This window comes from Harpia harpyja, chromosome Z (genome assembly GCF_026419915.1).
Source record: "Harpia harpyja isolate bHarHar1 chromosome Z, bHarHar1 primary haplotype, whole genome shotgun sequence".
Classification (NCBI taxonomy): Eukaryota; Metazoa; Chordata; class Aves; order Accipitriformes; family Accipitridae; genus Harpia; species Harpia harpyja.
This window is the reverse complement of record NC_068969.1, coordinates 26,404,616-26,430,203: the sequence shown is the minus strand read 5'-3', so window position 1 is coordinate 26,430,203 and position 25,588 is coordinate 26,404,616. Positions and strand designations below refer to the sequence as shown.

At 48.9% G+C, this 25,588-nt stretch overlaps 1 protein-coding gene across 1 annotated transcript; it reads right to left on the bottom strand.

The window, feature by feature from the left end:
- Positions 1 to 2,133: 2,133 nt before the first annotated feature.
- On the bottom strand, positions 2,134 to 11,876 carry LOC128136625 (uncharacterized). Its single transcript, XM_052776550.1, is given in 8 exon segments — positions 2,134 to 2,178; positions 2,181 to 2,340; positions 2,512 to 2,656; positions 3,057 to 3,129; positions 6,308 to 6,365; positions 8,746 to 8,852; positions 10,842 to 10,873; positions 11,819 to 11,876. Coding segments are annotated over 8 exon segments (678 nt in total).
- Between the last annotated feature and the right edge of the window lie 13,712 nt (positions 11,877 to 25,588).

Genomic DNA, 25,588 nt, shown 5'->3' with positions numbered 1-25,588 from the left:
CTGCGCAGAACAAAACATTATCTCTCCCGCCTGTGTGAGATTGTTCTCTTGCACACCGTGTACCGAATCCGCTTTTAGGACAACAGAAGCAAGCGTGCGGCTTTTTCCAGCCTTTATGGGATGCCAAGGGGAAGAGAGGGAAGAGCTTGCTTGTTTCTGCTTGTTCTTTTTTAAGTACCTTTCCCTTTCCTTTAAGAAAGCGGCCACTGCTTTAAAGAACAAGGTGCTTTCTCCAAGTTAAAAGAATGCCTATCATCCCAGTTAAAATAAAAACCATTTTTGTTTAGATTTCATTAACCCATGTTCTTTATCATCTAAAACGATTTTTCCAAAATGGATGCACATTTTGCCCATAATTCTGTAATGGCATTTTCCGGACTGAGACATCAAAATGTCTTTGTGTGTAGGTTGTAGCCTCAGCCAGCCCAGCTCTTGCAGGGTAAAGGCCCTTTCTTATGCAGCTGCATCTAAGATCAGGGAAGTGGGACATCCTCCTCCTGACAGAACCAGTGCTAAAGAAGACCAACTCACGGATAGCTTCCCTTATTTATGGCTTGTTCTCCGTCTGGTCAACTCTCTATCCATTCCCTGGTCCTCACCGCTGTTCGTCTCATTGTACAGCCCCCCAGCAGAAGGGACCGAACCCTGGTGCACTCAGCCTGTACCACGGTTTGTGGGACAGGCCTAAGGAGAACGGCATAAATGGAACCAGTTTCTCAACCCCATTTCTTCTTGGAGGGAAAGCATTCTTTCACTGCTGACGGGAGTCCGGGAATGAATACAGAGGCGTATAGGGTGGATAATCCATGCACCACGGTGGCAACAAGCCAAACAGACCCCGTGTTGCCTTATCTGACTCATTTAGAGCATCGCCTCATTCTGCCAGACACATTACCCCGTCAGACGGCCACACGTCGCTACTGCTGCAGTAACCACCAGTAACACAGTGTTATGCGTTAGACCAGCATTGTGCATGTACGTGCTGACGGTGCCTCAGCTCAGGAGAGGGCTGAAGAATGACGGTTTATTGCAAATGCGCTAGCGTGATGGCAAAAAGCTGCCTGAGCATGCCCTAGGCACATCTGAAATCTTAACTCCCAGCCTCATCCCACTACGTATCAAAGGCATAAATAATGACACAACTTGTAGCAGAGTGGTAAAACCTAATCCAAAACATTTTCACCAATTTTGACCTTTTTAATGCTGTGAAGCATAGGGCAGCAGTCCATCCAATACTAGAAACCTCTACTTCTTCTTCTTGGAGGGAAGGAGTGTTTTCTGCCAGGGTAAGACTGATTAAAATAACACACAGTTCCAAGCTTGTTTTATTAGAGTCTCATACAATGATTTTCAAATGTAAAATTCCCGATTTATGACACTCAAGGACCAACACCTTAAAGCTTGTTGCTCTTTTTCCAAAACCTCTAGGTTGTGAAGAAAAAGACATTCTAACCCAACATCTTCAGTACGTTAATTTGAAAACATAAACAAAGTAGAAATTCATTTTAAAGCATTTAATAGCGGAGACAAGCAATGCGTAAAGCTGAATTACAAAAGAAACAATACAACCTGACATTCATGCTACAAGTTTACCTTTCCACAACCATGAGTACTTCCAGGTCAGTTCTTTCCAACAAAGAGATGCTGTAGTGGCGAGAAGATTATGCCGGGGAAACAACAACAACAAAACCCCCCCACGTTGTACCTAAAATACTTCTCTGAGAATTGTAACAACAAGGTAATTTCTGTCCACCAGAAAGACACAACCCCAGCACAAAATAATACAGAGGAAGACCGAAAAAGTAGAGGAAACATAAAGAACAACCTGTGCCATAACGGTCTAGTCTCAATAGTTAAGGGGACTGGCATACATTATGATTAACAAGGAGCTTTATTCCTTCCAAAACTAACCCACCTATCAAACAGTTCCTGCCGACGTTCAACACGTGCTGTGCAGTGAACAGACCACTCTTGCGGCACACAGCTTCGACAGCTTTAGAGCGCTCCTTTAGTCAGCAATGCCCAGCAACTGTTGGCGGGGCTCCTTTCATTTCGGTTTGAAATGGTGTCTTTGGGACACCAAAGTTACAAAGGCCACAGTTGCTAAGCGGCCAAATAAAGGCCATACTTGCCTTAAGGGGACTGAAGGTCCCTCCCAGGAAGGCCTCGCGAGAAGGGGCAGTGTGTAAAAGTCCTTTAGAAACTGGGCTGGAGATGGCACTCCTCAGCTGATAAAAGCCACAGCCTATGAGGGCTGTGACTGAGGTCAGCAACCCTCCCCTGAGGAGTTTTTTCCCCAAAGACAGCTCAGAAGAGGACCATTTCCCGGGAATGTTGCACCTTACCACAAGACAAAAGGACACCCCTGAATGCTCCTTTGCCTTGGCAGACTTTGGTTTAACCACAGAAAAGAGGTACCCATTCTTCAAGAGAATCACCTGAACTGCCAGAATCAGGCACAGGCTCGGACAGAGCCAGGACTGCACCTGCTCGTAGCTGCAGTAGTCGTACCTTCTCCAGAACCTGGAGAGACCTCTTCCTTCTGACTCCACGTTTCCTTTGTTCACCATTTGGTCCAGCTGCTGCAGTAGCTGCACCGCACCCTCAGCCTGACCGGTTCCTGTTCTTTGTTCAAGGTTAGATCCCACAGGTGCCCCTGTAAGAAACAGCAGCAAGAACAAAAACACAAGCTCGCTCTCTCCACACTCCCTGCAGACCCAACGGCAGACCCTGAAACCGAGAGGTGGGTCCAGGCTCTGACTGACGTCACGCCTGGGAGCTTTCAAAGCAATCACGGTGCAGACTGGTTTGGAGGTAGGCTCCCATCTCACAGCCCAGCTCTGAAAGAGCTACGGAGCCTGGCTCTATGGGTGGGAATTGCTTACAGCCCAAATCATTGCTGACCTACTGCTCTTCGGTGGTTCTAATTCCTAGTCTCACGTGCCGGAAAATACCAAACACCACTTTTAAAGGAAAACTAATACCAATGCCATCCTTGCAGCTTTTGATTTTGTATGACCAATTCGAATGAAACAAGCCAGGAATTCCTTACTTACACAAACTCACTCGGTTACAGCCCACAGTAAGGGATGCTGGACTAAACTCACGCTCATCTTCTTTGGAGGAATTCTGAAAGGAAAAGGAACCCAAGAACTTTCACACCATGTAAAATTCTGTTCTACAGGAGATCTTTGTTTCTTCGCTTGCTTGCTTCAAGAACTAAAAGGCAAGGTCTACTCTCTTGTTCTGCGACTTTATTTTCTTTCCTGCTACTATGAGGACTTTCTTCACCAATATCTTTCTACCCCTCCCTCCTCAGGACATTCCCAGGCCTAACATAAAGCTGGAATTCATGGACTAGACTTTAATAGAGCAGATAGAGAGTGAAAGAGGAACAGCAGCTATGGCACAGACAGAGATTTTAAAAAACATCGACAGAGGTGCTGTGGGGAATAACAGCCGCTGGACAATACAGGCCCCTAGACATCAGCCCTGCTAAGACACACTCATAGGAAGCAGAGTAACAGGGCAGGACAAAAGTGAAAAGTGCCAGAAGCAAGAGGTGAGCCAGGAATACCCATTCGCAAGGCTATCAGCAATACAAAGGACCACAAACAACAAAACCACCATGTAAGCTTCTTCAGGAGAAAGTAAAACAACTTTGTCACAGAGATAAGAGAAGAGAAGAATAGATCCCTCCCTGATGGTGCTTCTCTTGCACTAAGCTCAGGTTCACGTGAAATTCCAAACTTCAGATGGCCAGAGATCTTTGCAGTTTAGTCTCAGAGCATTAACTAAGGTAGCAAAATTATCTGCAGTGACAGGCTGAGCGTCTCCCCGTTCTTTCTTCCTTGGACTTCTACTGGTGCTCCTGGTAAGCAGAAAGATGCACAGGCTCAACTCCAATCATCCTGACCGGACAGCCTTCTGTCAAAATCGCAGGCCTGGAAGGCATTTGGGTGAGAGCTGAAAATGCAATCTATTCAACAGTCATGCAACTGCGGCACTTCCATGCTCCTCCTTCTGAATCGACTGCCGATGCTGTAAAGTCAGTCCTACGTGTACTAAGCAGACAGATTTCCTTCATGTTTTAATGAGACCCTTCCCTTTTCGAGATGCACTCTAAAACACCAGCTGGATTTGGATCCAAAGTCATACACTGCTCATAAACTGAACAAGAGCCCTGCAGGAATGACCAGAAGAATCCTGAGAAAGTACAGGCACTACTGAGATGGTTTTTTCTAAACCTGATCTTTCTTCTCATCCTGAATACCAGAAGAAAACAAATGGAAAGCAAACCAAATGGAAGGCATGTCACAGAAGCACCTGGCTCTGATCTCCTAAAAAAGCACACGAGGGAGAGGTCATCTGCTCAGGATTCCATGCGGTGCTCCTGACATCTGGTCTGGTATTCATAAAGACACCAGTTTGTGTCTGGAGCTCCCTCCCAGCGTAACAGTGCCCTGAATAGTGCAAATTGCAGGTACGAGTCACGGTGGCACAAGCATCTCTTCTGGAGAAGGTTCTTCTCACCTCAACTGGTATATACCAAGCTGATGATTCACTCATTCTAGTTCCAGTTTACCTGGAAAGAGCTCAGGACATGTCCTCCCACATCAGTTAACACAATAGGAGGTTACGGTGACGTCTGCCACCTACCACATCATTTCTCAGGGTCCAACATGCTAACCTGGAGCTCCAGCTTCCGAGGACCCTAATGTTTGGGAAATTCAGCCACTGTACAAGGAGCGGAGGCATTCTGGGGACAGCGATTATAGCAAAGCGGGGAATAAAAAAAAGCATCTTTCAGAGGATGACCTTATCCCACCAACAGAGTGTTTGGAGCACCTGAGGAAAGAAGCCAGAAAGGGCATGTGTAGAGAGACCTGTCACTAATCCTGCAAAGGTGAGCTGAGGGGAATAAAAAGGGATACAGGCTTTAGAGACAAATCAGCCTGCTTGTTTTAGAGAAGTTCTTCTGTACTGGAGGCTCCTGAGGAGTTACCAGGCAGTCTCCTTCCTATCTTGAAAATCCAAGAAACCTGCCAAAAACCCCTCTTCTGAAAGAAAGTTTTGGGCTTACAACAAGGTGAGGGCTGTTTCAATACAGGATTTTACCTGTGCAGGCTGAAGGTAACCATGCAACTAGCAGCACCTGAAACTGCAGACCACTGTATATGCAGGGGATCCTGCAGAGCAATTATGCTGAGATTGGCCCTTTGAAACCAGTCCTACAGCAGCAAGCAGGCAGTATGCCCTGGCCAGCAGGCAGCAAGCCCACAGATGATATTTGCGTAAAGGCTCAGCCAGTTGTGGAGAGGTCCAAAAGGTTTCTGAAATGGGGGCAGCACGTCATCACGCAGAAACACGCAGAAATCTGGGCATCTGATGCAACTGTTCACCTCCCAGGGAATGGTGGGAGAAGCAGCTGTTCCTTTTATACCACCAGGCAACTTCCTTTCTGGACAACCCTAAGAGGAATAAGTTTGCCTCCTCGGAAAAGACTCTCTCCAAAGAGCTGGAGAGGGAAGGCGGCCAGGGAGGCAATAGCATGGCAGGGGTTTGAACTAAATGCAGAACGGCTATCAGGATCCAGAAAATGGATGAAATGCACTGGGAGGATGGGCAACAGCCAGGAGGAGGAGAACAGGGGGTGGAGGGAAGACCCTCCTACCTAAAGGGTGTGCCTAACAGCAGCTCTGTCAGAGCAGCCTTTTAGCTTGTGGGCTAAAAGAGAAAGAATCTCGCCCTCCTGACAAGGTCTCTGGAGAACAGTGGGTTTAGAAAGCAACTGCCAATCCCTCTGGAACAATCCTGTCGTAAATCTGCCTTCTGATGACATAGCAAGAAAAGGCATGACACTGTTTCAAGAAGAGGGAGATGCCTGCAAAGCCATCTGCACAGAGAAAGGACACTGGTGAGGAGTGGCAAGTACTCGCACTGAAGCCAGTGTCAAGGTGTCAGCACCCACTCTTGGCCCTTCATGGAGTTCTGCACAAAGGAGCAGGTGAGGTAAAAGAGGACTGGAGTCTCTTGAAGACAAGGCAGGGCAACCTTCAGGTTCAGCTCCGAGAGGCTAAGCTCACCCCTAGAGTTTGTAGCTTCACAGTCAGAAAAGCCTGTGTTGGCTCCCGGTCAAACTCATCCCGTGGCTAAGTTTGATGAGCAGGAATCACAAATGCCTCCATGCAGGTGATGCAGGTGAAAAGGGAAAAAAAGTTACCTGAAGGCATTTTTATGCTTGCCACTTTAAGAATCTAGGACTAAACAGATGCTATTGCCTCTTTCTGAATATTCTGTAGCTTACCGTTTCAAATCCATGCTTTGCTTTACTCATATGGCAAACACGCTCGGCTCCCGTTCGAAAAATAAGTCAAACAGGTAAGAACTGAGTTTACCAAAAGTCACAAAAAGGAAGCAATCTTGTAAATGGCTGCTCAAGTATTGTATTTCATTAGAAAGCAGGGGTTTAGCACCTCCCTCTAAGCCAACAAGATAGATACCCTTAATCTGTATTTGTACTCATGTTTCAAAGTCTCATTTAAAAAATGAAAATCGGCACTCACTCCAGTATTAGGCTTTCTGCTTTTCTAGTAAGCCCAACAAGCAGTTAAAGAGAAAAACAGCGTGACGTGACAGGGAAAGGGGGATGAGCAGCGAGGTGAGAAAGCTTGCAAATCCTACAAGATTACTAACACAAAGAGAAGGGCAGGTAGCAAAGAACCATAGAAAGATCTTACAAGACTCGGTCGTGGAGCAATAAAATGGCAGAGAAGTACAAAGTGATGCACGTGGGGAAAACCGGTCCTGGCTTCACACACAGAATAGTGCTCTTGGAGCTGATCAGCATCACCTGGAGATTCTGATAGCTCAACACTCAATAGCACTCCAAGAAAACCCAAATCCAAATGCCCCAGGAGGACTTAAGAGCAAAAGAGCTTCCCAAAAAGAAAAAAAAGATCAAGAAGTGGTCTGACTACAGCAGGCAAACTCCTTCCCAGGGTGGGGGAATGCTCAGACTGAATGCTCAGCTCTTCAGTCTAACAGAGTAACCAGAAAAAAATGACAGAAGGCTTGAAGTTGATGCCTGACCGGTTTAATCTTGAAATCAAGAATACACTGTAGAATTATTAACTGTTTTAATCTTTTCTGGAATAGCCTAACTGCTGGGGCAAGACACAGGACTAAGAGAGAACTGCCAGACTGGACCATGAAATAGCCCTTTCTGGCCTTGTATTTTATGAATCTACAACTCACGCCTTGGCTAAAAGAGATTAGAAAGCATTCTGGATCCTGGTCTCATTCTTCACTCACGTCCAGCAGTTTTATTGTGACTAGAAACTGATGGAGGGGGTGGGGTGGGGAATGAAAGGACTACATCTGTATGAGCAGGAAAAGAACTGGCTTCAGACTTCTCCCATTATAACCTCTGCATGAAATACATTTGGGAATTGGGTAGAATAGAAGGCAACAAGGGAGATGATTTGACATGGTCTGTACGTCGCCATGGAAGGGGAAAGGTGAGCATAAACACTTCCGACCACAACGCCGGATCTGGGACTCTCTGCCACATACTTGTGAATGTTAAGTACAGACACGAATCTTCTGTTTTTAAAAGCTACACTCCATGAAAGAAAGAAGCCTGCCAGACTATAACTAACAATGGGCCTGCCTCTGAAAGGTAATCAAGAACTAACCTTGAAGTTAGCTACCACAAGCCAGCATTGCACCCTCGCACTGAAGGCGGCCAACAACACCCTGAGCTGCGTTAGGAAGAGTTTTGCCAGCAGCTCGAGGGAGGGAGGTGATCCTTCCCCTCTGCTCAGGGCTGCTGAGGCCAGTCTGTGTGCTCTGTCCACACTGGGCTCCCCAGGACGAGACTGGGACTCACTGGGGTGAGCCCAGCAAAGGGCCACAAAGATGATGAAGGGACTGGAGCACTCTTCATATGCGGAGAGGCTGGGACTCTTCAGCCTGGAGAAGGCTCAGGGGGCTCTTACCAATGTACACCTGATGGGAAGGAATGAAGAAGAGGGAGCCGGGCTCTCCTCAGCAGCGCCTTCTGGCAGGACAAGAGGCAAAGGGCACAAACTGCAAAACATGAAATTAAAGCTGAACACAAGAAAAAACTTTCTGACTGCAACTGTGGTCAAGCACTGCAATCGGTTGCCCGCAGAAGTTGTGGCGTCTCCACCCTTGGAGTCCACTCAAAACCTGAGGGGACACGTCCTGGGCAACCTGCTCTGGGTGACCCAGCTTGAGCAGGAGGCGTTGGACTCGATGATATCAAAGGTCCCGAAAACCTCAATGCTTCTGTGAAAGCCACAGACAGAGATCTCTGCCTCAAGCCGAGGCAGCAGTCGTCAGCTGACTCAGAGGAACAGGCTGGGAGGCAGCTAGAAAACTGTTCCCAGTTCCTCCCTTGTCATCCCTGCCTCAGCTGTGCAAGCCAGTGCACTACTTTGTCGAGCTGCCCAGTTCTCATCCCGCTGTGATTCTGCAGGTAACGTTAACACAAAGGAGTTAGACGGGAAGAGCTCTAGTTAACGGCATGGGAACCTGAAAGCACAGGAGAACTTTTCTCCAAACATGGGCAATGCTGCTTAGATTCTGTCACCTATGGAAGAGAAGGAGGAAGACAAATGGGCCAAAGGGTTACACAGGAATGAAATACGAGGAAGGCGCAAGAGACATCAAAAACATTGATATGTGCCCTGGAAGGCTATTTTGTAGTCAACTGACCTGCCCATACCCGAATGTGGGTGTGAGGCCTCCGCTCCGACTTCCACTCTTCTCCTCTTCACCATTTCTTCCACTGCAGCACTTCCTGACACTTCTTTTCTTCTCTTGACCTTCAAAACATTGCAAACGTGGTATTGATAAAATTTGATTTTGACTTTTTCTGGCAGGTTGACCCTGGCTGAATGCCAGGTGCCCACCAAAGCCATTCTATCACTCCCCCCCCACCCCTCAGCTGGACAGGGGAGAGAAAATATAACAAAAGGGCTCGTGGGTCGAGATAAGGACAGGAGAGATCACTCACCAATTACTGTCACGGGCAAAACAGACTCAGCTTGGAAAAATTAACTCAATTTATTACCAATCAACCAGAGTAGGGTAATGAGAAATAAAACCAAATCTCAAAACACCTTCCCTGCACCCCTCCCTTCTTCCCGGGCACAACTTCACTCCCGGATTCTCTACCTACCCCCCCCAGCGGCGCAGGGGGACTTTGGAATGGGATTTACGGTCAGTTCATCACACGTTATTTCTGCCGCTTCATCCTCTTCAGGGGCAGGACTCATCACACTCTTCCCCTGCTCCAGCATGGGGTCCCTCCCACAGGAGACAGTCCTCCACGAACTTCTCCAATGTGGGTCCTTCCCACAGGCCGCAGTTCTTCACGAACTGCTCCAGCATGGGTCCCTTCCACAGCATGCAGTCCTTCAGGAGCACACTGCTCCAGCATGGGTCCCCCACAGGGTCACAAGTCCTGCCAGAAAACCTGCTCCATGGGCTCCTCTCTCCACAGATCCACAGGTCCTGCCAGGAGCCTGCTCCAGCACGGGGTTCCCATGGGGTCACAGCCTCCTTCAGGCACCCACCTGCTCCGGCGTGGGGTCCTCCATAGGCTGCAGGTGGATATCTGCTCCACCGTGGACCTCCATGGGCTGCAGGGGGACAGCCTGCCTCACCATGGTCTTCACCACGGGCTGCAGGGGAATCTCTGCTCCGGCGCCTGGAGCATCTCCTCCCCCTCCTTCTTCACTGACCTTGGTGTCTGCAGGGTTGTTTCTCTTACACGTTCTCACTCCTCTCTCCGGCTGCCATTTCTGTATGTCCCAGCAACTTTTTTTTCCTTCTTAAATATGTTATCACAGAGGTGCTACCACTGTCGCTGATTGGCTCGGCCTTGGCCGGCGGCGGGTCCGTCTTAGAGCCGGCTGGTATGGGCTCTGTCGGACATAGGGGAAGCTTCCAGCAGCTTCTCACAGAAGCCACCCCTGTAACTCCCCCCCGGCTGCTACCAAAACCTTGCCACACAAAGCCAATACACTTTTCTATTCTAGAACAAAAGTCAGACTTAATATACATCCGTATTTCGCAACATTGTCCAGGCTTATACAACAAAAAAACCAAAAAATTACTCAGGAATAAAAGATTAGCTGCCTTATTCAAACAGAAGGTAAGCACTGAGAGGCCATCCAGAGAATTATGCTCAACAGTTTTAAACAGGAACTACTGCTACCCAGGACATCCTATTTGCTCCAGTTTTAGAGGAGGGCCTAGGAACGTAATTAGCTGGAACGTAATGCTAGCAGAGAGAGCGGGATTTTCTCTGGGGGAATTTGGACAGGACACCTTCACTAATTCACTCCATCTTCAGACGCTTACCTGTATTGAAAACAAACCCACCCTGAGCTCTCACTAAACAACAACTTTCCAAAGAAGCTTAACTTTGTTGTTTTCGACACATACGGCACTTAGGAAACTACTTAATTATTCAGCAATATTGACCTCATACAGACTCTCACAGTGAAGAAACCATTTGACAGCTCAGCTCAGACTTGCCAAAAACACATTTAACTGAAGCCAGCACGGCTCTCGCGTCCTCAGGCAGGACTTCATTCAAAGTACACTGGAATTGACAGGAAGGTTTCCCTCAACTTGGATGGTTCTAGGTGAGAATTCACTCCCACCTTACACTGCCTGACTGACACCCAGAAACAGGACAACTATAGCATTGCCTAGATATATATTCTGCTTCTCCAGACTACTTGGAATATCACTTTTAAAAAAAAAAAAACAACACACAAAACAAAACCACACACGCAACTTACAAGCTCATCACTGCCCTTGTTTACTTCTTTACCTGTAACAGAGGTATTATAAAATCTGGTGAATATTTGGTGACTGGACTTTCTTTAACCAACTTTAAAGTACAGTTTTGCATTGTACCTCACTTCCTGAGAACAAGATAAACGACTTAGAAACAATGCTGGACTTGCATATGATATCTTGAAACTGAAGAACTGCAAATACAGCTCTTTCAGAATTCCTGGCTGTGAATAACACATGCCAGGGGGATGGGGACAATTGCTTTGGACTACTTGTCCATTTGATAAAGGAGATCTGAATATCTACTAAGCGCTCACAAGAAAGACCAGCAGCAGCTTCTCCCAGGGACCAATAATCAGAACAGGAAACAGTAAGAAAAAACACTCAGTTTTCACAACAGAGGAGGTTCAACGCAGAGTCCCACAGAGCTCTCAGCTGGGGCCTGAGGCTGGTCAGGGAATTCATAGAAAACCTGGAAAATGAGACACTAGGGAGGAGACAACAGTTGCTAATTATACAAAAGACATTAGTACCATTATTACTATCATTATTTAGAAAAACAAATGCGTTCTTTCTTTAGGAAAATAGAAACAAAGAGTGTGAAGTTCAATGTCAACAAATGTAGTCAAGCACAAGGAAGAAAAACCTGTGTTCCATATATATATGTACTGGCTCCAGCCTAGCTACTGACATTCAAGAATGAAGGTTGGGAGCCACTGGGCATTGCTTCATAAAAATACTAGCTGAAGAGTCAGCAGTGGGTGAAAAGGCAAAGAGAAATTCTAGACATTTTCAAAAAGCAATACAGGACAAAAGAGAACACATTGCTATGCTCTATTTCACATCCATGGTACAGCCATACTGCACGCAGTTTTGCCCCCTCTAATTCAAAGACACAGTGGAGGAAGGGAAAGGGAAAAGCAAGACATAGATCGTAGAAGTTTCCAGACATTATCCAAACATACCCATAGTGACTTACCACAAGATACATCTTGCTGAAAAGAGCTGAGTTCTAGATACATAGTGCAACATCCCATGGACCTGCTTCATCTCCTACCTCTAACTCCTTGACAGCTCTTTCAGTGGTGTCGAGATCCGGAGCGCTGTGAAACAAACAGAGAGAGTTAGTCCCACCCCAACCAAAAAGCAACAGAGCTACATTCCTTGTAAGAGTTTAAACAACAACAGAACATCATTCCCATTGCACAGAGAAAATACTTAGCAGGCAAATGATTTCCCAGTTTATTGTTCTTAAAAAACATCCATTCTTCCACAACGACTGTTCCTTTGCAATTTTCTGCCCTTTTGTATTTTGTGCGTCTGAGGATACAAAGGATGAGAGATCAGATCTTTTCAGTCGATCCTCACTAACCTTTAGGACTGGGGTTTTTGACAAGGTGCCCTCAAACCAGCACCTCTCTCTTCCAGCCTATCCCAATGCCATTCTGCTCAAGGGACTAAAAGAAAGAACCGGCAGGACGTGTCTCTTAATCCCCTCCACAGTGCAAACCTGCAGAGGAACGGGCCTTCACGGCATTGGAGCTAGGCCTTGTGATGCTGGGAGCTGTGTACTGCCTGCATCAAACTGTGTTCCCAACTAGTAACTACACCTTTTGTAAGTCAGCTTCTCAAAAGTTGTTTGCTGCTAGGTATCGGCCAACAATAAAATGCACAGGGAGAGAGAAGGTCTCAAAGAAAAGCTGAACCCATGAAGAAGTAAACAAATGTCGCACAAATGTCACTTGGAAATAAGGAAATATGGTGGAGTGTAAGGAATTATGGCATGCAAGTATTCTCTGGTATATGGTCTGGCAGGCAGCCATTCTCATATCCTCCACATTCAGGGGCCCCAGCCAGAACTCGGTCAGAGACGAGAACTTTCCTTCCTCTTCAGAAAGGCCCTCTCCTTGCTTAATATGGAACAAGTTAATGAAAGGAATTACACAGCGCACCACAGCAGAAGGACAGATATCACCCACCCAAGACTTACGCTGTGGTCATGAAGTCTTCATGAATCAGCAGGGACACAAAAGTACGATTCAGGAAGGGACGCTGAAGCGGCGACGAGGAGAAGAGGGTGGAAAGAATGGAAGAAAGCAAGGGGCAATGACAGGCTGCCAAACTCAAACAAATGCAGTGCGCTCTCTACCATCAGGAGATCAAACACCTGCAGGCTGTTCAGAAATGTACGCACACTACTGGCAGTGCCGTCCAAAGGGATTACACTGAGGGAAAGAGCTTGGTCACAGACAACAGCAACATTTCAAGCATCTTCTGAACACCACATGACACCACAAGACAGACAACACACCTTCCTCTCCAAAGTCAACACAGAGAACAAAACAAGGAGGAAGGTTAACCCTCCTGGATTTGACACTATTCCAGCAGAATGCTAATAAGCAAAGCTAAAGAAACAACTGCGTTTCAATTCATCCCAAAATAAAGTCATGGGGCAGAATTTCAAAGACTCAGCCTACTTCTCCAAAGGAAAAAGGAGACTAGTGTGGCACGAGATTTAATGTAGCTTCAGGTCTGGAGACAGCCTAATTCGCGTGGTGTTCATAGCACAGCCTCTGCAATTCTTCTGCAGCTAACAACAGTCACTTCCAGAGTAAACCCAGGCCTTGGCAGTGCCTGTGCACATCTCATTGCAAAAGCAAATTCACTCACACTCATAAAACCACTCTCTAGGCAGAGGCTTGAGTCGTTGCCTGTGGCATTTTAGCCCTGCTGCAACCTCACTGGCATGAAAACAGGGGTTTTGGGATGCCACGACGCTGTTCTGTTTCTCTGACGCAGGGATACTTCCTGGCTCAAAAAGATCTCAGTCCTAGTTTCTGCATGGGTGCCACCACCTGAAAAGAGACTTAACCTCAACAGTTTAGAACACTTTCCAAAAGCCTCTGAGGGCATCAACCTTGAACTGCAGTCTGATGACGATCACAGCCTTGAACGATGTACACAGGGAGCCAGATTATGCTGAGCCACTGCTTTGGGGGTTTTTATTAATACTTATGAATACTATCATTATTAATTTTTTATCAGAGGCTAAGACAGCAACAACTCATAAAGTTTCAGACCACGTTTGAGCCCTACAGAACACTCCTTCAGCAGGACCCAATCTATAAGCACCTCCTTAAAAACACAACCCTTAAACCTAAGCAGCCCCAGCTCCTTTTTCAGAGCAGCTCAAACTTCTGGAATTCTTACAGATCGCAGCCTCTGGGATTCCAAGTCCCCTCTCAAACTAAAAGCTCCAGAGCTCCTCCAGTGAGCTGGTCAAGGTTTTGCCCACTCACAAAAGCACTTGCCCATCATCTCTCTCTGCCTGACTAGCAGACACAAGCAGACTCCTCCAGGGCAATACCCTTAGGGAAAGTCTCCGTTTCACTTCTAAAGGAAGCAGTGACTGAATTCCTGATTTTGCTTTGCTCGCGTGCACAGCTTTTGCTTGACTGATTAAACCGCCTTTATCCCAACCTGCGAGTTGATTCACCCTTCCGATTCTCTCCCTCCTCCCACTGCAGGGCAGCGAGCGAGCGGCCGTGCGGGGCTTAGCTGCCGGCTGGGCTTAAACCACTACAAAGGCTCTAGAGCTTCTCAGGTGAACGCTTTAAACAAAATTTCAAAATACCGTCAGTAAAGCCAGCCTCTTTTCCCACGGAAGCACGAAATCCACCCACGGCAGTGAAACAGGAGCGCTTTTTACAGCTCCCGTTACTCTCTCAGGCCGATGCTCAGCCTGTCCAAGGGCAGCAGCCACTTGGAAGGGACCGCTTTCACGCTCGGTGAAAGAAGGCAGGAAAAGAGCAGCCCCCACCGTCTGAATTCAGGGTCTCCTATGAACTCACTGCTACCTGCAGTCACCAAACGGCAGGCTGTAGCTTCAACATGCTCACCTGCCAGATTTTAAGTGCATACACAAGCCTGCCTGCAGGAAGAAACCCGGTTTCAGGCAACCGACAGGGACCTGCTTTCGAGGACGTCCTCCTTTCTCCCAGCCCGGGGAAGGAAGCAGGAGAGCCAACGGGACGGGACTGCTCTGGAAATGCCGCTGCCGACCTCCCTGAAGCCTGACAGGCCTCTTGCCCCGGGGGCTGCCAAGAACGCCCGGGCAGGACTGTGTCGCAGCCCGCCACCGACGCCGGGCTGTGAGGGACACCCCCGGCGGCTGCGGCTCCCTGCGGGGACAGCCGGCAGAAACTCCTTTCTCTCCACAGCCGCACGTCTCCGCGGTGCCCGCCGGCCTCCGCCGGACAGCCACCAGCGGCAGGCAGTCCCCTGCTGCCCCCGCAGCCCCGGGGGCGGCAGGGAGGGGCCGGGGCTGGCCGGGCCTGCGGGGGGAAGGCCGGGACCCGGCGCCCCGGCCTGCCGCGAGGGGAGATGCCGCCACCGCCGCCGCCGCCGCCTCAGCCCCGCTGCCGGCCTGCGAGGCCCCCGGGCAGCCCCGGCGCTGGCGACCGCCGGGCAGCCCACCGCTCCACGCACGGGGAGGAGCCCCCGCCACGGCCACCGGCCCCGCCGCGCCCGCCGCCCGCCCTTGCCTCAGGCGGGGCCGGGCCGCGGCTGCGGCTGCGGCCGGAGCGGAGCCGAGGGGAGCCGAGCCCAAACGAGATGAGCCGAACCGAGCCGAGCGGAGCCGAGGGGAGGCGAGCGCAGCCGAAACGACATGAGCCGAGGGGAGCCGAGCCCAAAGGAGACGAGCCCAGCCGAAACGAGCGGAGCCGAAGGGAGCCCAGCCGAGCCCAGCCGAAGGGAGCCGAGCCCGGCCCGGGCGCCCCCTCCCTCTGCTCCAGCTCCCCGCGCTGCTCTGCACTGGCTGCTGCTGCTGCTGCGCTGCAGAGGCAGCTGCATTTTGGGGCTTGGAGCGCTTTGGGTTCCAGCGTGAGCCCGAAGCATCAGAGGAGTTGGCCTGTACCTCGTGGCAGGTCTTGCAGCTGCTTTCAGGGGGGTCTGGGCTCTGCCCAGGCCTCTCGAGTCAACGTTAACTCTGGTGCCTAATGACAGTATGGGGCAGTGGCCCTGGTAGCTCAGCCCTTTCTCTCCCAAATTGTGATGATGTCAGCAGGTTTGCCTTTTCTTGGTCTAGGCACCCTTCACGCAAAGATTCCCAGAGATTTTTTCATCCCTCCCCTACGCACACAGTGGGATTCCTGGAGGGCCACAGAAATGCAACAGCAGCAGCATTAGGCTCTTCTGGGGTTTGGGGGAGGAAACACCCTCATAGATAGCTGTCGGGAGCCTGTCTGGCAGCCACCTTTTACTTCTCAAACAGACACAACCAAAAAGCTCCGATGGTCAGTGACCTAGCCGAGCGATGATCAAAACAGAAGGCACTTTTTCTCCCACGAAAGCCTAACAGTGATGTTTGTAGGAAAAACAATGTCCCCGTTCATTCTCTTGTGCCAAACACAACAACGGATTTTGGTGTAAAAGAAGAGGCTCCTAAGGAACTAAATAAAAAACACAGAATGTGGGGGACAGGACAGTCAGCATTTCCCTTTGCCCTGTAAAGTACATCCTTTCCATTAAAATGAGGAGTTCCTCTTTGTTGAACCAGGAGGCAGTCAGTGCTCACCGGCTTCTGACGGCAGCCCTGCCTGGGGAACCCGGCTCAGACAAGCGCTTGCACCGCTTTGGTGCTGCTCGGGAGCATCTGGACTCCTCCTGCCTCTCAGGAAATGCCTGGATCAGAAATGAGCTCAGCCCTTCTACTCTGCCTGGGGAGCTGCCCGCTGGAAACTGGAGCGGCATTTTTCCAGGAGGAATCCTCTTTGCTGTAAAACTAAAAGATGCCCAAGCTGAAAGAGCCTTAGCTTTCAAACAAAATCAGTGCTTTCCATGGGAAACATCCACAGACTCTTTAAAGATGTTTTTGTAGAGCCCTTCACACATCCACCGCAAAAGTCCTCCTTTTTTTTCCTAAACAGCTCTATTGGCAGTGTAATTTCTTCAACTGCCAAAACACCATTTTGAAATGCAATTGCTAAACTGCCGTGCAACTTTGGACAAGGCACCTTTAAATTACTTTCTGTCAAATTCCAACAAAGCGGGAGAAACTGTTTCTTTTTCTCTGTTCACATTCTGAATGAGAGTAGCATAGTTCAGCTGGAAGGGACCTACAAGTCCCTACTAGTCTTCCTGCCTGACCGCTTCATGGCTGACCAAAAGTTCAAGCATGGTATTAAGGGCATTGTCCAAATGCCTCTTCAACACTGACAGGCATGGGGCATCCACCACCTCTCCAGGAAGCCTGTTTCAGGGTGTGACCACCCTCTTGGCAAAGAAATGTCTCCTCACGTCAAGTCCAAACCTCCCCTGACAGTGCCGTAGCAAATGTCCCTTGGTGCGCTGGTAAGGAATGGTGAGGAAACCATGCGTGCTCTCTGCATCTCTGCAGAGTTCCTGCAGAGGGAACCAAACCCCCGTCTTTCACCTCTGGCATCACCACAACCAAAGGAATGTCTGTGGCATAAATGCCCTTATTTACATAGTCTGAAGGTACAGATCAATTTTGGCACCAATGCACAAAATGGCAAGGAGAGTACCTCTCTCAATCTCTCAGTACTCAAAATACTAAATCCTAAAGGAAAAGGAGACTTGCCAGGGCTTGAGGCAAGATCCGAACATCTTCCCACAAACCGAGGTAGGCAAAGAACTCTCGGAAAGCTTCAAGTCACAAAGGAGCTCTGAAGCTTTTACCCCGTGGCTGAAGCGCGTTTTGTATCCCGTAGAAACACGGCCAACGGGGGCGTTTAATAGAGAGGCTGCGCAGCTTGGTTTCAGTGGGACAAGGGGATGTGACGGCAACAGCAGCAATGGGCTATTTTGACAGTTTGGAAGAGCTGCCGTTTGCCTGGCTGGGCTTTGGTCACGGATCCAAATGGTCCAGGTCTGAATACCACCAACCTTTCCTTCCACCACACCAGGCTCACCGCCGCGCACTTGTTTCTCAAAGCCTGGCTTACTTCCGTGGCGGGCTGTTGGCACCCACCATCCCGGCCTAGGGCTCTGGCTACACTTTGGCTTGCCTCCAGGCTGCAGCTGCCAAAATCACCCCCCCTTTCTCCCCAGGAAAAGGGGTTGTGTCCAGCCACATCAAGTCCCCGCTCCTCCTGGCTGCGGGGCCGCATAGGCTTTAGCTCTGGCGCAGAGAGGGGACGGCTAATAGGGGCGGTCTCTGCGCTGCACGCTTGGTTTCTGCCATGGCCCAAGAGAAGAGGAACAGCACCAGGCTTGGCCTTGGGAGCCGAGTGGCAGAGCAGGCGTCAGGGACACCCAGCAGCTGGGCCCAGGGCATGGCCACCAAGGGCAGGGAGAGACCCCCGGGCCTCCTGGGCACAGCCACAGCCTGTGGAATGATTGCTGGAGGTGACTTGTCGGCATGACACACGCCCCCCGCCACCCCTCACGGGAAGGTGAACCTCCAGGGTGCAACGCAGTGGACACGGAAAGGATCGGTTCCACGGTAGTTCCCTAAGCGACATAACCTGCAACTTTAGATGTCAGCAACACCAGGGGAGCTTGGTGTGCTGACTCTGAAAAGTAACACGGAGGGCGGAGCGGAGCCGAGACGCCGCGGCCAGGCTCTGTGATCGCAGGGGTAGGCAACCGGAACGATCAGAACGAGAACGGTTGGTCCCTGCATTGAATCCACTGGAGCAAGGAGGTAAAAGAACGGGGGTTCTGTCGAGCTAACGCCCTACGCTTCTGGTTTATATCACACGTGCCCACTTCTGGGGTACTGACACGCAACAGCAAGCCCTTTGGGTGAACTTTGCTCATTACAACACCAAAACACACCTCCATCCCCAAAGGTACCCACCTCCAAGGTGCCACCACCCCCCCACTGAGCACGCGCTCTGAATTTTCTCTAGCGTACACCTTTAAAAGCAAAGCAAGAGAACTTTATACCAATCAAAGGAAAGGTATGTAGGACTAGAGTCACTCAAGCTCCACCGAAAAAAATCAGAAAATATAAAAGGGCTTAAGAGAGGAGAAATGTTAGGGAAGACACCATCATAGACAAGTCAGGAGGACACCGCTGACTTCTGGGATCACTCGACGGGCTGAGCCTCTCTCCCCCCGCCACAGGGACGCCTCTTGCGTGAGATTCGAACACTCGGCTGTAGCGAGTGCTTCCCCGGGAAACTTAGAATTCTTCAGAGCTCTTTTCTTTCCGCATTTAATGCGCTTGTAGTCGACTGTATTGCCACCTGCACGTGCTTTGCAGACAGTCTGTTTATCACGGGCAATCCAAAAGAACCTGTACTGTTGCTTTAATAAGCTGCGCTGCTCATTCATCTAGTCCTGATAGTTCGTTAGAGCAAACAAACTCCCCAAGTCTGGTCATTCTCGTGCGTTGAACGCGGCTAAGCCGAGAGTGCAGTAGGCTATTAAGTGCATCCGTCATCGTGATAGTTCAGCACATTGAACACGACCGCACTTAGAGCGTCAAATTCGACATCACTCAGAAGGAAATTAAACCTAGCCGTCCCCAGCCCCTCTGACATCTAAGGACAAGCTGGAACGCAAGGGGGGTTATTTTCTGCCAAACTTCTTGACTCGGTAACGCAACACAGCCCCCGGGGCCGGCGCCCCAAAGGCCTTCCTCCGAAGGATGCTGGGCCGAGGGGCGGCGGGCAGGGCTGCGCACGGGGGCCCCCTCACCCCCGTGTCGCAGTGCCACCACCCGGCAACAATGCCCCGGGGCAGTATAAAAGGGGCAGCCTCCCCTGTCCCACTGCCAGTCCGCCTGGCAGGCGGCCCAGAGACAGCCCAGACGAAGTCCGCGAGGAGCCGCTGGAATTACTTGCCGGGGGCTGAGGGAGGACGACCGGCGGCTGCACCAGGCTGCTGGAGACGAGAAGAACCACCAAGCCCTGGAGGTGCCTGAGGCCATCAGGCTTTTTTGGATGGATAGCTGTGGCAAGACCAAGGGAATGCCTTCTTGAGGAGCACTGCAGAGCTCGCCGTCCTCACTCCCCGCGGAACCAGTGGCAGCAGCCGTAAGAAGTGGGATGCAGAGATGTTGCCGGGGGTCCCAGTGCCTCGGAGCACCCGCTGGCGGCCCGAAGGCACGGGAAGGATTCTTGCCCCCAAGGTCCATCAGGCCGCGGGCATTTGGCCACTCTCGGAAGCCCCTGAGATGGCTCCAGGTTGAGGGAGAACAGGGCTCGGGCATCTTCTGGGAGGCGTGACCAGCCTGTGGGACCAGGAGGCAGGTCTTGCTCACGTGCTCAGGGAATAGCCGATCGCCAGCTCTGCGGTCAGGAAGGAATTTTCCCCCGGGGCAGATTGGCACTGGGCCCCGGGGGTTTTTTGCCTTCCTCTGCAGCACTGAGCAGGATCACTTGTCAGGGCTCCTCCGGTCCGTTGTGGCTAGGTTACTGCCTGCTGCTCATGCAAGATCTCAGGTAACAGCCCCAGACTCCTAAAAGGAAGCTACCCTTGAGGTTTTTTTCTTTTTTGGAGGAAGCTCTCCCCTTTGGGATCCACCTGTGACTCCTCCTAGGCATCTCCCAGAGCCTTTTGGCCTTTGCATAGGTATCTTTTCTTAGGATCTTAGGGCCATAAAGCAGAGGCCAAAAGATTCTGGGAGATGCCTGGGAGGAGTCTCGGGTGGATCCCGGAGGAGAGAGCTTCCTCCAAAGGAGAAAAATCATCTGGGGTAGCCTCATTAGAGAAGTCTGGGGCTTACTACCTGGGATCTTGCGTCCCTATAAGAAAAGGCCAAAAGGCTCTGGGAGACACCTGGAAGGAGTCACAGGGGGATCCCGGAGGGCAGAGGTTCCTCCAAAAAAGAAAAAAAACTCAAAGGTAGCTTCCTTGGAGGAGTCTGGGGCAGGTAGCTGGGATCTCCGGTCCCGAACGCAGAGGTCAAAACACTCTGGGAGACGCCTGGGAGGAGTCTTGGGTCGATCCTGGAGGAGAGAGCTTCCTGCAAAAGAGAAAGATCATCTTGGGTAGCTTCCTTGGAGGAGTCTGGGGCTGCTACCTGAGGTGTTAGGTATGTAAAGCAGAGGCTAAAAGACTATGGGAGATGCCTGGGAGGAGTCTTGGGTGGATCCCAAAGAGGAGAGCTTCCTCCAAAGGAGCAAAATCATCTTGGGTAGCGGCCTTGAAGAAATCTGGGGCTGGGCATCCCCTGGGAGGCGTGACCAGCCTGTGGGACCAGGAGGCAGGTCTTGCTCACGTGCTCAGGGAATAGCCGATCGCCAGCTCTGGGGTCAGGAAGGAATTTTCCCCCGGGGCAGATTGGCACTGGGCCCCGGGGGTTTTTTGCCTTCCTCTGCAGCACCGAGCACGGCCCCTTGTCAGGGCTCCTCTGGGCACTTTCGCCTAAGTCCTTGCCTGCTGCTCTTGCACCTCCAAGGCACCGCTCATGCCCTGGCTCTCTCAGGCTCTCTGCTGCTAGTCCACTTTCTTTTCCTCCTGATCAAATCCCTTTTCAGAGATAGGAAAAGACAAGCAATGTACAAAGCACCTGGAAGGTTACCTTACTGCTTTTCCAGCAAATTATATGGCTGCCTGCCTCTGGAAAACGTTTGGGGAGCTGCATCAACATGCAAAGAACCTCAAAAGGAGGAGGAAATTTTTGACTGCTCTAATTGCCACTCTGTCCTGAAATTGAAACCGCCAGCACAGCAAAGACCTCTGACACCAAACAAAATCAGCAATGAACAACAACTAAGATGGTTTCCCACACAAACCTCAGTCCTGCCCTTGGCAAACTGCAGGTAATTTGCTTAGAGAAGAAATTTTCTTAAGCTGTCAACTGGGCAACAAAACTGCCATCAAGGAAAAAAAAAATGCAACAGCATCTCCATGCAGATGAGAAAAAGAGAGCACTATATTGTCTCTAGGAGAAGAACCAAGAGAGACGCTATAGACTAGGTTCATTCAGTAAAATCAGATAACAGCATCTGACTTCTCCTTTATCAGTCTGATACGCACCGACTTACTCCTAACTTACAGTGGACAGAGTAAAATACGGTTTAAGAATTACTTGTTCTCGAATTTCACTTATATTCTTAAGAGTAGAGGACTTTGGGCATAAATCTGCCACTCATGACATGCCTGTTTCCCCTCTGTATTCAATCTAGAAGCAGTCTTTATTGAAATGATCATAAATTACACACTGACATTTGGCAGCCTTTGTTAAAAACAGAAACCTACCACAGCCTCATCACAGCTCTCTATTGCCATCTCCCCATTTCTGTAGCTAAATACACCCAGTGTGGCAAAGCAGCTGCATCATTTACTGTTCATTTAAGAGGTAGAAAGGATGCAGCAGGTGGATGTCAGGTTTTGTCCATTACTTCACAATTACTTGTTCTGAATATTTAACTCACATTTTGGGAGGTGGAATGAGAACCATTGATCTAAATCAGAATGATTCACCTGAGGAATATTTTCCCCTCCTGCACCTCTTTTATATCTTCCCCCCCCCCCAACCTCATAAAATATTAAATTCTCCTGGATCACCTTATTAGTACTCATCTATTAATAACAGACTCCAAAAACTCCTCACTCCTCAATTAATATTGCTCAGCCAAACATCCCATGCTTGAAAGGTCTCAGGATGACTACGGAAACCTCTCTGTTGCAGGAACTAACAACCTTGAAAGATACCTTAACGAGGCCAAGAAGATCTCCTCAAGTTTATAAAAAAAAAATTGTGCTAACTCGTCCAAATGCTTGCATGAATTTGGACCACTTTCTGTCAAACTTCCCCTTGTTCTTGTTTGCCTAGGAGTCACTCTTTGATTTTAACCCAGCCACCTTTGCACGCAGGATTTGTTCAGAATTGTAAGTTTCCATTAAAATGCAGAAAAATCTTAAAAGCTAAAGTTATTTCCATCTTCTATACAGACTGGTACGCTTGTAGAAAAAGCTCCACTGTCCAGAAGGCTGCTGACCACAGCCTTCCTTTGCAGCTTGAACTACAGCCAATCCAGATCACTGAAGATGAGGACAAACACTCTGAATTTGACTCACAACATCCTAAAAAGTCAGGGTAGTAAGTCAAGCACATGCCAAATAATTTACTTTTTACATATATGACTTCACTCTCCACAAGGATGAATCAGCCCAGCAGCAATCTCATACTAGTGGCAAAATACAAGACTCATACATAGCAGTAGGTATCTTGCAAGTGCCACCAAAATGTGAAACACAAATATAGGCAACTTGCTGTATACAACTGATCACAGACTCTGGCATCTGAATAACAGGAAGGCGAGCTGGAAGCTCTATGTGTTAGACCACCCGCACAATTCTCCCACCAACAGGGCTCCTCTCTTGCCTCAGAACAGTAAATTTACACTGGGCTACAGCAAAACTATTGCCAACAATTGAAATGAGAAAAGGTTATGGTATTTAATTAGGAATTTAAAAAAATGCCATCCATGAAATATAAACTGACAGGACTTAATTCTTTCTGTTTCGGTGTTGTTCGTTGAACCCTTCTTTGCTTTCTTGAATAACAGCCATGATGAATTTTGGGAAGGGTGCAGAGAGGATTACTTAAAGTATAGTGAGGGCTGTGTCCTGTGCCAGAAGCTTTAAAAAAAAAAAAAAAAAAAAAAAAAAAAAGAAAACGAAAACAGAAAAGAGAACTGTGGCAAATGGAAAGAATGACAACTTCAAATCTGCAAGCGCCTAAGTGATCAACAAATGCTGGTTGATAGCCTAACGTGGTGAGTAAAGCAATCACAGTACGCCTGCTTCTGCCATGACAAGGGCCAAATGAGAGAACAACCATCAGTCAGGTGTCATGGGCAAGCCATCACTTCTGCACAAAATTAAAGTACAATGGAAACAGGCTGAAGAAAAAGAAATACAGAGAATGACAGTGTGGAAAGATGCCCCTCTGCCTTACTTCACATGTTCATCCAGAGGAAGTGAAGGAAGAAAACAACAGCTATTCTATTCATGATTTCCTGCTGCTGCATGAGTGCCTGAACTGGCATGGTAACATCTTCCTCCACCCAGGTGTGCTAGAAAGGGAATGCTGCACACGTCAGTTACTGAATTAAATTAAATAGATGCAAGTAAGAAGTTCATAAACTGATCTCTAAATCACTGCTATTTTTGTGGATAGACAAGGTCAGAGTCTCCGTCCCTGTATTTAGTTTCATCTACAGCCTTGGAGTCCATTTAACTCTCACTTAAAGTTATTCCTGATTTCACTCTTGAACTGAACAACGGCAAAACAAAAACCGACTTCTTGGATCCCTAGCCCCACGGTTACTTGCGACGAATGATAAAAGGATGGTCACAGTGCACGTTTTTAGGGTTTTATCTGCCATTTGACAACGCTTCCAGTTACCCACTGCTCAGATAAACACTAACATTAGACACTGCGTAGAGGTCTGGCTTATCAGAGCTATCACTCCTCTGTCATTGGGTCCTCTTGTCCACAGCTTTTCTGTGGCTCTACAAAAACAGCCCTCTTATCTCCTGTTGCATATACATAACGGGCAGCTGCACTCATCAGCTAGTCACAGACCTGTGGCACATGAAAGAGGAGCTGGGCATGACCTTCAGCATCAAAATCACCCGCCTCCTGCTCAGAGCAGTGTGGCAGCCCACCTCCCTCAGTGAGGAGCGAGGCTCTGCAAGCCAACACAGAGGGGAATGCACTGCCTCCTACCATGGACGCTACCCTCACACTGTCATCAGTTTTAATTGTGATTCTCCTGTAGCAGCATGAACTACTCGTATCAAAAAGGTAATGACAACAACAAAACTTTTGAAATCAACTTCCTGTATTCTACATGAGAGTGAAAAATACGTGCTTTCCTCCAAACGATGCTGCTTGGTTTTTTCTTCTTCCTTCTTTTTTCCCCCTTTTTGCTTAGTATTCAGCCGTGGATTTTGCATCTCCTCAGAGATGGGCACAACATAGCGGGTTCCTCACCGGACCTGTTCATGACAAATTTCACTGCCAGTTTCTAATGCTTCTTCTAGCAGCTAAGTTTTGTCCCTCACTATGGTTTCAGGCTTCCCACCTGGCTGAGTTGTTGCAGTGTGTTCAGAGGTCTCAACCTACCATGTTGCCCTGGAAGGAGCAAAATTCCCACTTGCTGACACTAGAGAGGAAAGCAGGCTTGCAGCCTGTGACAGGCCACAATTCCTCCTCTCCTATCAGGGTAAAAAAAAGCAGGCACTTGGTACCACACACCCTGCTTTTCCAACATATGCCGCCTTTTTCAGGCTTCTCACAGACAGAGCACTTGAAGAAGGAAGACAACCCGGGGCTGAGTTATCCTGCAGGACCACCAGCATCTCCCAGCAGGATCCTGGTCTGACATTCATGAAATGGTCCAGGGCTCTCCCTACCTACACATGCACACACACGGAAAACCATCCATCTACTCTCATTCCTCGTTCTTCTTTCCATGGCATTCCCATTTTTGCTGTCACAAACTAGGTATCCCAAGGACAGTGCTGCAAGGAAGGTCCTTTGCAAAGCTGGTTCCTTACATGACTGTTTGGTAAGGACTATGACAAACCACTAAACAGGGATGTAAAAACCACAAAGCGCATTATTCTGAAAATCATGCATTACCATTTTTCTACGCATTTTTTCCATGCTGCTTTGCAGTGTACATTCTCATATTGTGTTTTAACAGTGAGATTGATTTAATTGGCAATTGTTTATCTAATATTGCTAGTCTCCTACATTAGTACTATTTTTACAGGCATCAAAAAATTCTGAGGAAAATGTTTTAAAGTTGAAAGA